The 18371-nt window shown below is 30.5% G+C and overlaps 1 protein-coding gene across 1 annotated transcript in view; it reads right to left on the bottom strand.

Annotated features, from left to right (window-relative positions):
• Nucleotides 1–411: 411 nt before the first annotated feature.
• Nucleotides 412–18371, bottom strand: part of LOC113375525 — a 42804-nt gene continuing 24844 nt past the window's right edge. The window contains exons 3-8 of the mRNA XM_026615457.1: nucleotides 18046–18256; nucleotides 11842–11965; nucleotides 9122–9407; nucleotides 5068–5317; nucleotides 2297–2633; nucleotides 412–1115 (exon numbers count right to left, since the gene is read on the bottom strand). Of these exons, the coding sequence (XP_026471242.1) occupies nucleotides 1012–1115; nucleotides 2297–2633; nucleotides 5068–5317; nucleotides 9122–9407; nucleotides 11842–11965; nucleotides 18046–18256 (1312 nt within the window). The 3' untranslated portion in view covers nucleotides 412–1011. The remainder of the gene's footprint in view (nucleotides 1116–2296; nucleotides 2634–5067; nucleotides 5318–9121; nucleotides 9408–11841; nucleotides 11966–18045; nucleotides 18257–18371) is intronic.

Raw genomic sequence — 18371 nt, 5'->3', positions numbered from 1 at the left:
AATCAGTTGTCGAATATCTTCAGCATAGTTTAATTTCATTAATTTATGGCCGTTGTGATTAGAACCTTCATTCAGAATATAATATTGTCATGCACCAAACAATACATTTCAAATGCTTTTTTAGTAATATACCTATAATGTATAAAATATTGTATAAATTTGAACTATATACCCATTTGATGTTTATTTCGTCACAAAAAACATAATCTGGAACTTGTGTTAGGGTTACTTATATAGTCTTCATTTTTACAAATATACACTAATTTGAGGAATTAGCTCTTTATTGTTAGAAATATGATTTATCAACCATACTTTTATCACTTATATATAAAAAGTGCTATTATATAAATCTTATTTTATTTAGTACAACTTAAATGTATAAATAAGAAAATACTCTTTGCGATTCTGTTATAGTGTGAGCGTTTTTATACCAATTTTTGAAGCAGAATGTAGTAAATTAACTCTCTCGTATTTACATTTCAAACATAACATATATGGAAATAGACTAGTAAACTTTGAATGTGTAAATAATTCTATTTGTAACATCAAAATAATCTTGAAAGGTACATAATTGGCCACCTGTGATTATATCATAAATACTTACTTATACATCCCGAATATTCTATTCAATATATTAGACCATTATTAATTCGATTACGTTTCAGTAGTCATTATTGCCCGCATTACTATATTATAATAAATAATATTATCTTTCGTTTCTAAAATTTATCACGTTTGGTTCACATTTTAGTTTGAATGCAAACGACCATAATATAAGTTATATATCTACACTAGATATAAGCAATATAGTTTCTTTCTATAAGTTCTGGATTTCGCGTAAAATATTTGAATTAAAGAAACCATACTTGCTACCGTTAATTTTCTTTTGGTTTGCAAATGAATCAATTGGCACCTCGTCCGTGGCACGTTGCTATTTAAGCCTATATATCGCACTATAAAAATAATCACGCTTTGTGAGCTGATCTCAATATATCATTTCAATTCATTTATCTACAACATTTCTCCATCGTCCCGTGGCTCGGCGAGCAGGGGGCTGGCGTCGGCGATCGTTCCAGGAGTCGCTGGGGCTGATCGGGACAGCCAACCGGGACGGCCTACGGAAATAAAAAACATGTATTAATAAACTAACTTTAAGCAGATCTAATGTAACACAATATACAGTATATACTAATTAATGATGTATTCTTTACTAGTTTTGTATAAGTAAGTATACGGGTTGAAAATAAAACTAGCTGTGAGTGGAATTCTGTCTTAAGGCAATTAGGGAATCGAGCCTTAAGGCAAATTGCTGGAACTTCCCGTACCAAATATTATTATTTTTTTAAAAACGATTAACATTTTTGAAAAAACTTTACTTCGAAAAAAATAGATTTTTGAGAAACTAGGAATTTGACAAAAAATTACTTTTTTTTAAAGTTTTTTTTATTTTGACATATTTTGGAAATTCTGAACTTTTTTTCAAAGCAATCGTACTGCTTTACCTGCTTAGAGACAAAATGTCAAAGCGCGTAAGCGCCGCGTCGCCGTCTAACGAATAAATATTGGTACGGAACCCATAGGAATGCAAACAAAATTTATACTTATTATTAAAATCTCTATAAAATATCTGATAATTTTATGTGCATATGTCTAATGATCATTTTTGACCGCCAAATGGCATTTTTTTTACTTTTTTTATTAGATCTCCGAAACCGCTCGACTTGCCTTTATGAAAATTTGATCGGTTCTTCACCTTGTCAATACAAGTAAAATGTTTTTTGAATTATTAAAATCGGACGCTCCGTTCTCTTAAAAACTGAGTTACCGTTTTTGGCACTTTTTGCCCCGTATCTTCGGAACGGCTAGACTTGCCTTCGCCAAAAACTAATTAGCACGTCTCCTTATCAATATAAATCAAATGTTTTTTGAATTATGTATTTAAATCAGTTGATCAGTGTTCCCGAAATCGTCGACGAAAATTTGTATCCACACACACAAACACGCACACACACACATACATCTATTTTTTCTAAGGTATGCCAAAATGTTCAGAAGGCTTTGAAACATAAAGATATATAAAAATTTTCATTTTCGATTTTTTTTGCAATTACTTGCCAAAAAATCCAATTTCTCAACAATTCTAAAATTTTCAAAAATCAAAATTCTCAAAATTTTTCAAAAATTGTAAAGTTTTAAAAAATTCAAATTATGGTACGGGATATTCCAGCAATTTGTCTAAGGGCACGAAACCTTGCACCACTAGTTTGAATTTTAATCATAATTAATCTACCCTCACCTGTTGATCTCACGCAACCTGGCGTGGCTGCTGTATGTAAAGGTGCATACAATGCTTTTGCACTTTTGTCAAAGCAACGCTTCCGTCTCAATTGGGCAAATGTGCTAGGCCTTTGTAACGGTTGTGAAGCTGTCACTGCGGAAGATCCTGCTCCCGAACTACTTGCGGAGGTCAGTGCGTCCTCCTGCAGACGTTTTATTTTGTCCAGAAGATCGCGGACTTCCATTGTTGGACTGGTAGCCCGTGGAGGTGAATCCTGCATACCACTCGATTGTAGCAGACTACTAACTTCGGATGTGAAGCTATTCGCAGCACTTCCATAAGATCGTTGCGTATCCTTTGAATAATAAGTATATGAGGATTTAGATTTTTTATTTGAATTTAAATTTATTATCAGTTTATACTTTAATTTAAATATAGATAATATAGATAAATGACATATTTTTGGACCCAATATTATTAAGCTTAAAAACCATCCAAAGAGCACAGTCAAAATCAGTACAAGCCATATTAAACGCGCCCTCGTATGTCTCCAACGTCACAATTCAACGAGATCTAAATCTAAACATCAAATATGCGCAGGAGAGAGGCATGAAATAACATTAAAAGAGATAATACCATTCTAACACACTAATAAAATATCTGCAAAAACAATTTCCCATCGGAAGACTGTAAAGAAAGTTGCCGCAAGGTCTAACTAGTTGATTTGGTATTTTGCCTTGAGGCAAGTTACATGAACTTCCCGATATGTGTAGTTGTGAATATACGAGCGAACACTTTGACACGGAGTATTTTCGAAAAGTAAATACATATTAAGAAATCAACAATTGTTATAATTGAACCAGTTTCCATAGGACTTTAATGGCTTGATATGTTCATTAAAACCAAGTACTCTATTGTTATACCAAGTTAAATCGTCCAATTTTAATTTTAACAAACGTCAAAAAAACTACTCATTTTCTTAAACTTTGATAAATTTTTAAAATTAAACTAGTTGTCATAAGGTCGTAATATTTCAATAAGTTGTATAAGATCATGATATATACATCAAAAAAAGTTTCATAAAAATCGGCTCAATTTTTTTTTCAACAACAAATTACAAGAAAACGGCTCGGTAGATTTTTACCTAAAACTAATCAGTATCATTCCCAACTAATAGTTTTTGATTTTTAAAATCGATTCGGTGGTATGAGCTTAAATGTGGACGAAAAGTTAAACAATTTTTTTCAAATTACAAAGAAACGGCTTTGCAGATCGTCGCACAAAACTGACAAACGATAGTCCTCATTGAGATACATCAAATGGCTTTTAAATTTCAGAAATCGGTTTAGGCATTTTTGAGAAGACGTCGATAAAAGGTCTAATTTTGACAAATGCCAAAAAAACGATACCAATTTTTGCAAACTTTGACGAATTTTCAAAATTAAACCAATTGTCATAGAGCCGTAATATTTTAGTATGATCTAGAAGACTATGGTATCTACCGTTAAAAAAATAATAATAATAATCGTCGAAAAAATTTTTTTAACACTTTATTACAAGAAAACGGCCGGGCCGATCTCTACCAACAACTCATCAGCACGATTCCCAATCAATATCATTCGAACAGTTTTTGAATTTTCAAGATTGATTCAGAACTGCGAGCTAAAACGTGGACGAAAATTTTTTCACTTTTCTGCTATTCACAAAGAAACGGCTTGGCTGTTTGTCGCGCAAAATTGATAAACGCTAGTCCTCATCGAGATACATCGAATGGCTTTTAAATTTTCAAAATTGGTCCAGCCATTTTTGAGAAAACGTCGATTTACGGCAAAAAATCTGTTCACAGACACACACACACATACATACACACACATACTTTTTTCAAATTTGGTCTCATTCGATTCAGAATCGCTTGAAACGTCGAGAAAACATAAAATTAGCGAATCGGATTTTTTGATGAAAACATAAACTTCTCCTTCAGGAAGTTAATAAATTGACAAGCAATATATGAAAGAATTTTTAAATATCATGCACCCAACAGCAAATAACCTCATTAAACCAAAGAATCAGATTGGTTATGATAAATAATGACAAAAAAATTTAAAAAGAAATTTTTAAGGCATTGAAATTGTGCCATAAAATGTATTATATTGCAATAAACTTTCAGAAAATAATACAAATTATAAATTATAATAAAAAATAATACAAATAATGTGATTTTAAAGTATACTTCATTTATACAATAATTATTATTTATAAAAAATTGAATGTGAAGGCAAATCTGTAACTTTTTAATTTTCAATATTATACTCAACTTGCTTTTAAATGTTAAATAAAATATTTGAAACAATTTCAACTGAAGCTGAAGTATTAACATCAGAAATAAATATGTTATTCGAAATTAATACGTTACTCGAACTGAACAGACGTCATGGCGCGTCATAAAAATACGCTTAAATTTAATTAACTATTATTGCGAAAATTATGGTCAGCTGTGTCAGAGCTCTAGTAATTAACAATATTTACAATAAAATTAGATCACGTTCAGCGGATTTATGCGCAGTTTTGTTTTCAAATATACGCGTATATAAAAAAAATAATTTGACAATAAATATGTACCCGAAAAATCATTAAGGTTAATATATCTGCAAAATAATTACTAATGCTGTATGCAAAGTTAATTCATCACTTTACCTTATTTTTAAACATTTCCAATATTCTTTTCAATAACCAAAACAAGTAACATGCAATTACTGTCAAACTCGTAAAACGCAGCCTTTCTTCGGTACCTGCGAGTCAGCTCTGCTCGGAGCAGGTGCTGTTATGGCCTGATGTTGCTGCTGCCGCTGTAGTATTTTGCAGCATGCATCCAAACTGCGGCGCAATTCGTCGGCCTCTTCGTCCAGACTTGCCGCTATTACACTCCGTTCGCTTCGGCTGAGCGAATTTACTGAATCTCGACTGTCATCGTACATCGCGCGGTTACTGCTTGCGTAATCCGCATTAGTGCTTACGTTGTCAGTCAGGCTGTAGTCGGATCTAGAAAACATTGTAATTTTTAAGTGATGTAACGACATCAAACTAATTGAAATGTTCTACATATAAAACAATGATATGCCATTATATATATCTCATTACATATAGCTACCGTATTCATATTTGTCAAGTTTAAAATGTTCTGAAATGATGAATGACATAGGCAATGCATTGTTTTGTATTCAAAGAGTTGATTACGTTTTATACGCTGTTTTTTGTACTTCTGTAGGAATTTGTTTTAACCAATCCATTCACATTAAAAATAAGGTGACCATACCCAACGGATGGTGATTCCGGATTTTCAACTTGTGCCTCGGGTTTCTCTAAAAGCAATATTTGTCCAGGATTCATATCTTTTGTCCCGGATTGTCCCGGTTTTTTAAAAATCAATTGGTAAATTAACAAATGTTATGGAAACAAACGAACAAGTCGCATTTTTATCAAATTCTGAAAAAATTTAAATAGAATTTAATGCAAGACTCAAAAGCGAAAAAAATATATAAAGTGATACTCCGCACAACATACGCCACGCACGATGGACGCTGCGCATAACGAGCTTTTTTTTCGGGCACGAACATTTTACACAACGAACTTTGCTTTACACAACGTACTAAACCGTTGTCAGTTGTGGTCAAATATATTGCTCAAATTAATTGAAAGAGTGGACCTTGTAAATTTTTGCCCCGCTGTGAAAATAAACTTATTGGATTGGGTAATTCACATTCAAACTTCTCATTCTTGAGAAAGTTTTAGAAGTGCATGATCATAAACCGAAGAAGAAAAGATCAGTCAGCAGATTTCTAGTCAATAAAGGACTTTCTGGTCAAATAGAAAGAAGTGCAAGAATTAGTAAATGTTTACTGATGCTAAGAAAATCAGAAATTAGTACAATGATGACTTTTCATTTGGGGTAGGTTTAAAGAAGAGAATAAAAGAAACAATTATCGACAGTTTCTTTAAAAGTTCAGGAGCTAAAAAGTCTAAAATGGAAGCAGTGTAAATCTGATAATAACTTATTTCAAAAATTAGTAATATTTTTTTAATGTCTTGATAATATGTAAAATATATCTTATATTCTATGGCCATATTTCTAATTACAGAACAAATTAATTTTATTGTTATATATATGTATAGAAAAGCAGCGTTTTGCATAGCTAACTTTTCATATAACAAACTTTCACGCGGAACGAAGTACGCGAAGTAGCGTAGTATCACTGCAGATAGAAAAATATAAAATATAATATAATATCCTAGATAAAAAGTATTACATATAATAGAATAATAAAGTTCTTACTAAAAGACCGCTTTCTGAATAAAAAAAATTGATTTATATAAAAAACTGTTTTTTATTATATCCTTAAATAGCATTTGTTGTTCACGTTGCATTATACTAATTAATTTGATTTAAACAAATTCTATTCACGATTTACCGAGTTGAATTAAACTATTCTAGCCATAAATAGTCAATTAACTCACTCATAATTGTAATGAATGAATAATCTCGATTATCGAATAAATAATCGTGCTTAATACAATTATAAATACAAATTGAAATTGATGTGACGATTATGACAATAATGCAATAATAAATTGATAATGTGCTAAATCATAAATATATTTGCATTGTCACAACGAGTTAATGTATTATTGCAATAATGACTTAAAATTTTGAAACGGATGTATTAATTATAGTTTTATGTAATTGATTATTTTTATAATAAGCGATATATCATTTTAATTGTTATGGATATCGCCGACAATTAGCATTTGTATTGTTATAACTGCAGTATTATATATTATCAGTAAAGTTCTCGTATTATTATTAATGATCATAATAGAGTATACATTCGTTCTCTTTTTTGAATGAGACATGTGAAAAATAAAAACTCGTATATCTGAATACGATGAAATCACGCTTTAAAAAAAGTAAACATATATTTACAAGAAACTTTTAGAATCAGAAACGACAGAATCAAAAACTCGTAAAATGGATCGTAATGAATTTAATTGTTGTGACATTAGGGTACGATTTAAGTATATGTATTTATATAGTAATAATATTTGTCATATTGGTAATTTAAAACTATTAAAAATTATGTTTGAGGGTATAATATTAAATATAATTAACTGACTGATATTTTTATGTAGAGAAGAAAATTATGAGTGATTCCTAAATTTTGCATTATTATTATTATATCTGAACTGCGACTACTTGATGACATTCTTAGCGTTAAAAATACACAAAATGAATGTTCTTTAATATTTATGGTTTTTCTTACTACCGACTCGTATATATATATATATATATATATATATATATATATATATATTATATATATATATATTATATATATATTATATATATATATTATATTATATTATTATATTATTATATATATATATATATATATATATATATTTATATATATATATGTGTGTGTGTGCTTTAACATGTGTTGATATTACATTTAATACTTAATATAAACCCGCAATTATAACTTCTATATTAACAAAAAGTTAATAATACATACATTGCGTGACAGTAAATTGTTTCCTGGGATGTTATGAGAGTTTTTATGTAACTCGAGCATGGGGATTCCAAAAAATGTTGAAGAACTTAGCGAACAGCTCTAGTTTTTTGAGATGTGCTAAGTTTACTTAAAATTACAATGAAAATTAACACATATTTTATTCTACGCCTTCAAAAGTTTTTTATATAATTTTCGACCCTGGACAAGATCTCACTGATTTCGTCGTAAGTTCCAAGATTTATCAGCCACCATGTGGACGTCCCACCCCTTTTGATATCGCTACTCCAATGGTGGATTCGCTCGCCTGATTCCCTAGATTTCTTCTCGATTTTACTGCTTAATTTGGCAATCATCGAATATATCAGTTTTTAACACTTTCTGTCTTCTCTTTTACCGTTGGTCTTTCGAACCATTACATGATAGACAGAAGATTTTGATGTTTTAGGTTGATCATGATTAGCATAGATAGATGTCGTAAGTTGCGAATCGTGAGTAGACTCCAGACCATTGGGGTCATGGTGTATAAACATTTGCTTTTGTTGCCTAAATTTGTTCCATTGTTATTTACCACAGAGATAAAATAGTCGTCGTGCTGATACTGAGATTTTTTTTCTAAATTAGCGCGGTATTAAAATTATAGCATTTCTTTTTTCTTAGGGATATTAAAGTAAACAACTTATTTATCTTTGTTGCGCAATTTAATTTTAAAGTGGTTGAAATAAGCTGTTTTTGCGCAGTTTGATATAGGTTTTCGGTATTGGTCGAAAACATATTCACCATAGATGTATTAATAACTATCTGAACTATGCGCATAATATATTAGAGTTGGAGTCATACCAAAAACAGCAGTCAAAACTCTTAGTTATACGTCAAACTGTGATAATCCTAGCCAAAATGACTAATGGGTGTCGTTCCTTAGAACTAAAGAAGAGGAGCTGGTACAGAAAAACGGAAAGTACTTTTGAAATCATCGTACATTTATAAGTAGGTTTAAAGAAAAGTCCGATGAAATAAACAAAAATGCCATTTTTATCACGCCGTATTATTAGTGTTTGAAAGCACATTAAAAAAGTCTAATTAAGACTTACTTAATGACAACTTACGACTAATTTTATATTATTCAGTAACAATGCCAGTTACGCCAGTATAATCAAATAAATATAAATCGATTATTGACGAAACAATTAAAAGTATTAAGACAATAACTCTAAACTACCAATATGGTTATTCCATTACGCACTAATTAATTACCGAGTAATAACATGCAATGAATTACCTGCAATTTCCCATCGTCGGCAGGCGGAAGTTAGCGCTGCCAGAAGTGCGTATGGTCGCAGGCACGCGATTGTGGTCGCCGCGTGCTACCAAAGCCGTGCTGGCCGACCGCGGCAACAGCGCGGGCGTTACGCTGCGCGTCGTCGCGCGACTGCTTATTCCGGTCATTCCGGCCGGACTGGTAGCCCTCGAATAAGGCGGAGGAATCAGCGTATTAGCTTCATTATTTGCATTGCATAAAAGACTCGAACTCAACGAATCTACGGTGCTTGTCGCTGAGAGAGATCCTTGAGGGCAAAGTGAATATGTTAATAATTTTACAGTTATGAAATAATCATTAGTCAAATAAAATAGCATTAATGATAATTCAACAATATTAATAAACAATAATATTAGCAATTTCCAAATACTAATTGATTAAATATAAATTACTAGTTTTATGAATGAAGACGTAAGTAAAATATTAAATTTTGCGGAATAATTATTAATATAATATATCTTGTTATAACTTTTTGCTGATTAGTATTAACCGATTTAAAAAAATATTTTTATAACATTCTTGAAAATATAATTTACTTCAGAAGCATCAATATGAATATGTAGCATAAAACATAAAATAATTAATTATAACCCTATAAACCTATTATACTTTGTAGACGACTCACTTTAATTTTCAAAGCCATACATAAAATCTATTTAATATTGAAACATGTTTAATATTGGTTTTCCTCACGTTCAAAGATGAAAATTATAAGATATGATCAAAATTATTTCAGAATTTTTCAAAAGTATAAAAAAAGATATTTATTTAGTGTTATTTATATACTATATCGTAGGCCCCTTTTGCTGAGCACTGATTTTATATTACATTTCTAAAAAGTTCAGAGTAAAATCTTAGTATCTTCAAGTTTTAGCCAAAATCAACGCTTCATATTGATTTTTCTCATACTATCGTTGTAGCTGAGTTAAGCATTCTATCACGGAGTACCTGTAACCTGCATCAACGAATCTCACCAATTTCATATTAGTAACATTCCGCTTTGTTAACAAAAATTAATCATTTCGTCTTTTCGTTAATACTTCGAATATTCGAGAAACCCCACTACGTTGTCAAAGGAAATAATTTTAATAATTAGAAAATATGTTAGTCTTTTACGGTCCGTCGCGGTACAAACGTTCTTTTTAACCCCTTAACTTACAATTTAGATTCGAAAATGTCGGCGCAAAGTTGTTCAAGCTGGCGCGGCGTTGTGACTATTTTCCCTCATAGTGTACGCTTTATCACAAAAATAAAAATAATATTGTGTTTTATAGTTTCGTATGGATAATTATTTTATAATACTTGCGTTCACCATACCGGGCCATGCCTGAAATGCGTAATATTTGCTTCTGGCCCGAATGTCGTACGCGGGCCATTACCATTAATAAAAATAAAAGTAAAATTCACTTTTGACCTAGCAATCTTTCGCGGGCTCTGCTCGTCATTTTAAGTTAAGGAGCTAAATACCTTCTGGTTTCCAACACCTTGTAGTCCAAATTCAATAAATTTTAAAGTTCAAGTAAAACTGTGTTTTTTATTCAAAAATTACAATACCAGACGAATAAAGATAAATGTACTACATTGCCAATTTTTTCCTAACAATTATTTTTTATTATTATCTAAATATTTTGAAATTAATTACAGGTAAACGCTAATGATATTAATTTAAAACAACATGATTTTACGTATTTTCGTATCATAATTAGAAATATTATTCAAACTAGGTTTAAGTGACATTTTGCCTTGTGACAAATTTCATGCACATCGCGATACTTAAGTATATATATAATTTAGGACTTAACAAAAATATTTGAAATTTGTCTACTTATTATTAGAGAAAATTTTTAACAGGTTATTTTGAAAATAAAGTTTTTGATTTTACTAATAATTAATCAATGCAGTTTCAAATTAATATCTTTCAAAAAAATTATAATATCTGTAATTGTATTAATCATAGTGCACAAACACGCCTTGTGTTTGTTTTAAAAGCGCATTTCATTAATCCAAACCTCATTGATTTTTTTTTATAATTTACCCACATTTTGTGTGCGGGGGTTTGTGCCATGCTAAGTTGCAAAAAAACGCTAAAAATCTTTTTTAATATTTAATTACGAACAAACCGAACGGATTGGCCCAAATAATTTTTATCAAAATGTAATCAGCGATTACATTAATTAAATGTAATCAGCATTACATAATTATTTTTCGACAGATAAATAGAGTAAATTTTCAAAGTCTGTTCAAGATCAGCATCTTTCTGCTAATTGTCAACCGAATTCGACGAATGGCTCAACCGATCGTCCCTCAGAACTAATCAACGCAAGTGTTTTTCCAGTTCAGCCATTTTGAAAAAATGTCGACGAAAGTTTATATTTTGGATCGCATACACACGCACGTACACGTTTTCCAATTTTAGACTGAATATAGATTCACAGTGACTTGAAACAGGAAGAAAGCATAATATTAGAAATTCGGATTTTTTGGCAAAATCATAAACTTCTCAAACATTAATCTCCATTTATAGGATGTTAAAAATGTTTTGTCCTGAATCAAATATGTTATAAAATTCGTTACTAATAAACATAGAAACTTGTTACGAAAAGAACAAGCAGTATCAAAGCTTTGCATTTACAGGTCGCTACATCTTTAATTCAATTTAGTCTATTTGTATATCTGAATACCTGCGGGCCTCACGATGTAATTCCGGAAATATTGTACCATGAGGTAGCTCGCCGCGCCCCCTTTGCCGCCAGCCTCGCCGGTATAGCTGAACACCAAGGGATATAAGTCCGGTTTCGAGGTCACCTGTAGAAGAAAAGAAAACATTTCATTCAGTTCTGCGACATACGAAAATGCATTTTTCATAATGCGTCCCTCGCAATGTAACCTTAACCCACATATCAAACTAATCATAAAACATTAGATTACGTGCACGCAAGAAAAATATGATATCGATCCGCAACTTGTATCGTTGTATCATTATATATAATTGAAGTGAAAATCGAATAAATAGTAGAGCAAAGTACTAAAGTGTTAATGTGATAATAACGAATATGATAGATAATATATCAACAGTTAACATTTTAACTTCACGTTAAGTTATAGTAATCGCAAAAAAATCGCAAATAAAATTCTTTATATATCTGCGTTTCAAAGTCTTCTGAATATTTTAACATACTTAAAACAAACATATTGTGTAAGTATGTATGCGTGTGCGGATACAATTTTTTGTCGACGATTTCAAGATCACGGATCAACCGATTTGAATGATTTAAAAAACATTCGATTACTTAATTAGTTTTTGACCGAAGCAGATCCAGCTGTTTTAAAGATAAGGGACAAGAAGTGCCAAAGATGGTAATTCAGTTTTTGAGAGAGCGGAGCATCCGATTTGAATAATTCAATGAACATTTTACTTGTATTGATGAAACGAACAAGGGAAACATAGAGAAAACAGGTGGAGCGGTTTTAGAAATTTGAACAGAACAAAAATATTTTCTTTTGTTGTCAGTTTTTTTTTTTGGTTGTGTGCATTGTTATTTAGTTTACGAATCGTATATATATATTATTTAATTGTTTTATAAGAGATATTGTTATTTTCAAGTTAGATTCAACAGTTTCTTTTATATAACTTTTATAAAAGCTTACATCTGGGTGGGGTAAAATGGACCAACTGAATCTTTACCCTGGCAAAGTTGTGAACAATAAAATATTGTAAATAAACTAATAAATTAAGTTAAAAAAAACTATTTTACAAGAGAAAAATTAAATAAATAGCTATTCTAACTCTGCTGATAAATATTTCTGACAAAAAAGCAGATCAAAGTTGTCTACAGGGTTATCTCTGTAAAAAATGCACTTATGAAATTTATATATTGTGTTGGTGTTATAAAGAATCTATTATTTTAGAAAGTCATTTTAAAATTAAAATAAGACATTGAACCTGTTTGGCAACTGGCCGTCCCCGCCTACGAGATAAAAAGGCCCGAAAACGATTATAATGATGACAGCACGGAACTTTACCGAACATAGTCAGATAGTTGTTTGTTTGATATGTGTTATTTGTTGTGATATAATTGATTTGGTTTTCATAATATAATTGCTCAAAGTCAAATTGTTTGCAATTCAGTATATATAATTCTTATAAATATTCGACAATATTACAGTACTTATAATAATCTATTTGATAACATTTAACATTACTTGAATATTTCGTTTCGGTACGAGAAGTTCCAGCAATTTGCTTCAAGGCAAGATGCCATATACCACTAGTTAATAACTTACGTTTTACCACGGTACCTGTGGCTTTTTCAATTATGAAAATTATTGCTATAAACAACATAAGAGTATTTTTAACAAAGGCATTTGGAGATGAATATGATTATTTATAATTATAGTTTATATGTTAATAAAGTTTGAATAATTATTACCTGCGCCGACAGCATTTCATTGCCGAGGCTATAAACTACTTTGCAATGCACACATGCAACTGTGTTTCCCATGTAAACTTTCGCGGCTAAGTTATAGACGAAAATAGAATTTGTTTCCTCATCATTATGCAACCGTATAATAAAAGGGTTGGTTGCGGCCAATGTCGTAATACGGAACTGAAGGTAAGCAGTACCTCATATTGCAAATATTGATACTAAACACTCATTTAGAATATATTGATGATTTTAGTTCTGATTTATTATTGTTATACAAACACGGGGGATTGCAATAACATTGAGAATAAAAAAAGATCGTGATTTTAAAAACATTGAATCTTATGGGCCGATTCTGCCGTAAAATAGACCAATGTTATGGCAAGGTTATGTTACGAAGCAGTTTTCATATAAAGTGGTACTAAAAACGGTTGCTGTGCAATCAGGCGTTTTTTATTTAAAACCTAATCGAAAAAAAACCAAATGTCAAACGTGGCATTTTGACAGTATTTAGTATCATTTTTTATGAGAAGCGCGTCATTGTCACAATCTTGTCGCAGTAATCAAATTAAGTATTACTCCCTCAAAAGTTTATTTTTGTCTAATGCTGTTTGAAGCCTATTAAAATTATTAAACCCAAAGTGCAATACTCTGTTTTCCCATTTCGATCCCGACGACATTGTCCGATAAATGATTTGTTCCTTTTTGGGTTCATGCATCATGTGCTGATGTCACAAAAAGCACTAAACTATTTATTTTTGAACTGATTTCTTAAACATTAGTATCTCAGAATATCCTTATTTGAATCAGAATATATCTCTCTATCATATGTCGTTTTATCCATACTATAAGCACAAAATGGTTTTTGTAATGGGTTGCATTTTTTTTAATAAATATGTTATTATAGTTCCTACTAAATATAAAGCCTATGTTGAGGGTAGTTAATTAATCTGAAGTGAGTAAAACAGATTGTTTCAATTAAAAAATAAATAAATTAATATATATTGATTATATATCATTGACTAGTAAACCACCAATCATTTTATCTTTTTACTTTCCCTACTTTATTTATATGTAACGTAAACATATGTAACGTATAGGTAAATAAAGTATAACGATTCAAAATAATAATTTAGCACACCTGGTGTTATAATGCACATACTTTATACTAATACATAAATACATACATATATACATTGACATAAAATATTCAGTTCTATTTAATTGTTTAATGTTTAATTAAATTACATTTTGAAGCGTACCTGCAGATCACATTAGGCCGTAATAAACTATTTACCCAAACGATAATGACTGATGATCAAGTATGACTGATACCCAAAATACCCCAATGATAGGTAAATTACTAACTCATGTTTTGTGAACGGAATACGATCGATTTGGGTCAAATCTGACCATTGTTTTATTATTAACCACTATCGGTAAATCAATAGCACATTGTGCTTAATTAACCATCCCTTTGCTGATATGAAATGATTGGAAACGGATTAAATGCAAAATCACTATTAATTAAATTAACTAACGAAGAAATAATTAGCTGTGGCTACAAACCATTCATTATGCTTGTATAGCATATCATATATCACAAATACTATTAGAATTTCAGTATCAGATTATAATTTATGTTTGATTACATTAACATTATATATTAAATGAATTAAGTTATTAATAAATTAAGGAGCGTGAGATACAGGTAAACACGGTTTTGAAATTTACAAAAAATGTGCTTGTCAAACCTTGTATTTAATTACATCTACGTATTATCTAGATGCAGTAATTAGTAAATTATTAAGGGTTATATAGAGTCAATTATTTTTATGAATTTCACACATTTACGATAAATCACCTAATTTCTCAATGTAGCGCCTGAAGGTGCATTAATTAGTGTCTTTTGCATATAAATTTGAAAAAATATAATTTCTGAAGTATACGTAATATTAAATTAAGTATCTATAAGTTTTCAAATATCTATATATTGTCAAAAATATATCTTAAGTTCTATTATACTTTATATTAGGTCATAAACTTCTGAATTATTATTTAAAAGCTAATAATGTTATTAGCAAAATTCAAAACTGAGAGACGTTGAATTATTTAAAGCAGTGAATCGATTTAAACGATGCTATTTTTATCGGAATTGTCAAGGCCGATTAGGCAAAATTAGTTTCTCAATAAAATATATTATGGAATTTGAAATGTACGAACAAATAAGAGTTGATTTATAATTCAACGTTCTATAATTATTTACATAAATATATTAATAATATATAATTTTTAACATTGGTAACTATGGTAGAGTAAACGGGGCTTAAATATTCGCGGGTGAAAAGATCCACCACCGGTACGTCAAACATTAATTTGAAAGTAGAGGGAAAAAGATGTGTAACCAACTATCACATAGTTTTTGACGACATCGCTATCGGGAGATATACGGCAATGATTGAAAATCAGGAACAAAAGTATTTTCATTCGTTGTTAGTTTTTTCTGGTTGTGAGCACTGTTGTTTAGTTTACGAGATGTTAATATAATTTTAAGTCTTCATTATTTAAATGTTTTATAAGATGTATTGTTATTTTCAAATTAGATCCAATAGTTTTTTCATAACCTTTCTAAAAGTTTACATTTGGGTGCAATAAAAATGACCATCTGAGTCTTTACCCTGGCAAAGGTGTAAACAATAAAAAATAGTATATAAAAAAATAAATCAGGTTCAAAAATAGAATTTTACAAGAGGTAAATTAAACAAATAGTTATATCAGCTTTACTGATATACAGTATTCTCTGTAAAAAATTTTTGGAATGTTTGTATGAAAAAAAACAGAAAATTATATTTTGTATTGGATGAATAATATAGCTGTTTTTTCGAAAAATCTCTTTAAAGTTAAAAATGATACGTTGGACCTATTTGCCTCCAGGCTATCCCATTTTACCTTGCCTATGGGGTAAAAAGGACTAGGTGACAACTTTTTTCAAAGCAGCAAAACACCCGTTTCTACAATGCCGAATTAGCTGGGAGTTTACTGAACATAGTGAGATAGTTGTTTGTTTGATATATCTCATTTGTTGTGATATAATTGGACAATATAATTGCTCAAAGTCAAATTGGACCTATGTGCCCCGCTATATAATAATTAAAAATATTAGAAGTATTTTTAAATAAAGTTTGGCGAATAAATATATAGAATAAAATACTTTTATTGCAACTTAATAGATATTTTAGTCGATTTTTTATTATTATTTGATCTATATTTTTTAAATTTTGTTAATTATTTTCAGTCATTAGTAATAGTAGTATGTTTATGATATCCGAGTTATGTAAGTGATAATCAAGTCATAAAAAGTGTCAAATCATCGCAGAAACAGCAATTATTGTAAATGCAGATTAAAATAAGCACGGGTGTTAACATATGTTCTAATTGAATGCTAAAAATATACTTCGATAGATAATATTAGAAATCCTAAGATTAAAATTAATAAGTAACTTTTGGTAAACTAAATTGACGTAGTACCGTTGAACCATTTTCAACTTTCCGTAGGGTAAGTTATAATAATCGCAAAAAAATCGAAAATATTTCTTTTATATATCTTCACGTTTTAAAACCTTCTGCACATGTATGTATGCATGTATGTGCGGATACAACTTCCCGTAGGGAAAGTTATAGTAATCGCAAAAAAATCGAAAATATTTCTTTATATCTTCACGTATCAAAACCTTCTGCACATGTATGTATGTATGTATGTGCGCATACAATTTTTTGTTGACGATTTTGATGACACGCATTAACCGATTTGAATAATTCAAAAAACATTCCATTCCTATTGATAAGGAAACGTGCTCATTAGTTTTTGGCAGGTTTCGAACATGCAAGGCAAAAAGAGCCAAAAATTGTAATTCAGTTTTTGAGAGAACGGAGCTTCCAATTGCAATCAAAAAACATGTTACTTGCATGATGAAGAAATGATTAAATTACTGGGAATGCAAGTCTAGCGGCTTCGAAGATCCAAAAAGTAAAAAAATGACATTTGGCAGTCAAAAACTGTCATTAGACATATGCACATCAAATTATCAGATATTTTATCGAGATTTTAATAATATGTACAAATTTTGTTTACATTTCTATGGGTTCCATACCAATGTCAAACCAAAAACTGCGACGCGGCACTTAAGCGCTTCGATATTTCGTCTATAAAACAGTTAAGCAGCAAAAAAGTTCAGAATTTTCAAAAAAATTGAATAGATATAAAAAACTAAATTTAATATAATTAAATTCAAAATTTTCAAAAATAATTTTTTATCATAAATTTCACAATTTCAAATATGTAATTTTTTCAAAATTTTCAAATAATTTAATTACTTTTTTAAAGAAAATAATTGTTGGTACGGAAAGTTTCCATCAACTTGCCTTAAGGCACGATGCCATGCACCACTAGTTATATCTTACCTCTGTGTAAGGTGGTGGAGCGCGCCTGAAACTGCCGCATCTCGAATACTGCGGCGGAGGATAGCACGAGCCGACGGAGTCCGGCTCCGAGCGCTCATCACCGCCGCCAAGGCCACCGCCGTGCCAGTCCCGGCAACCGCACAACGCGCGTCGCCTACGCCAGAGCGAACACGCGCAGAGCAGGGCGAGCACCAATGCGGCAACCACGCACCTGTTATAAGTAAATTGTTATTGTTATATTTCTATTTTTATTGTCTATATATACTGGATAACAATAGAATGTTATATTTCTAGATTTTTTTTTTTTTTCAAATATATAATATAAA

The sequence above is a fragment of the Ctenocephalides felis genome, unplaced genomic scaffold (genome assembly GCF_003426905.1).
Source record: "Ctenocephalides felis isolate EL2017-DRISC unplaced genomic scaffold, ASM342690v1 CF-g0.4_SCAFFOLD_01886, whole genome shotgun sequence".
Lineage (NCBI taxonomy): Eukaryota > Metazoa > Arthropoda > Insecta > Siphonaptera > Pulicidae > Ctenocephalides > Ctenocephalides felis.
Note: the sequence above shows the minus strand (reverse complement) of the source record. Positions and strands in the feature narration are given on the sequence as shown.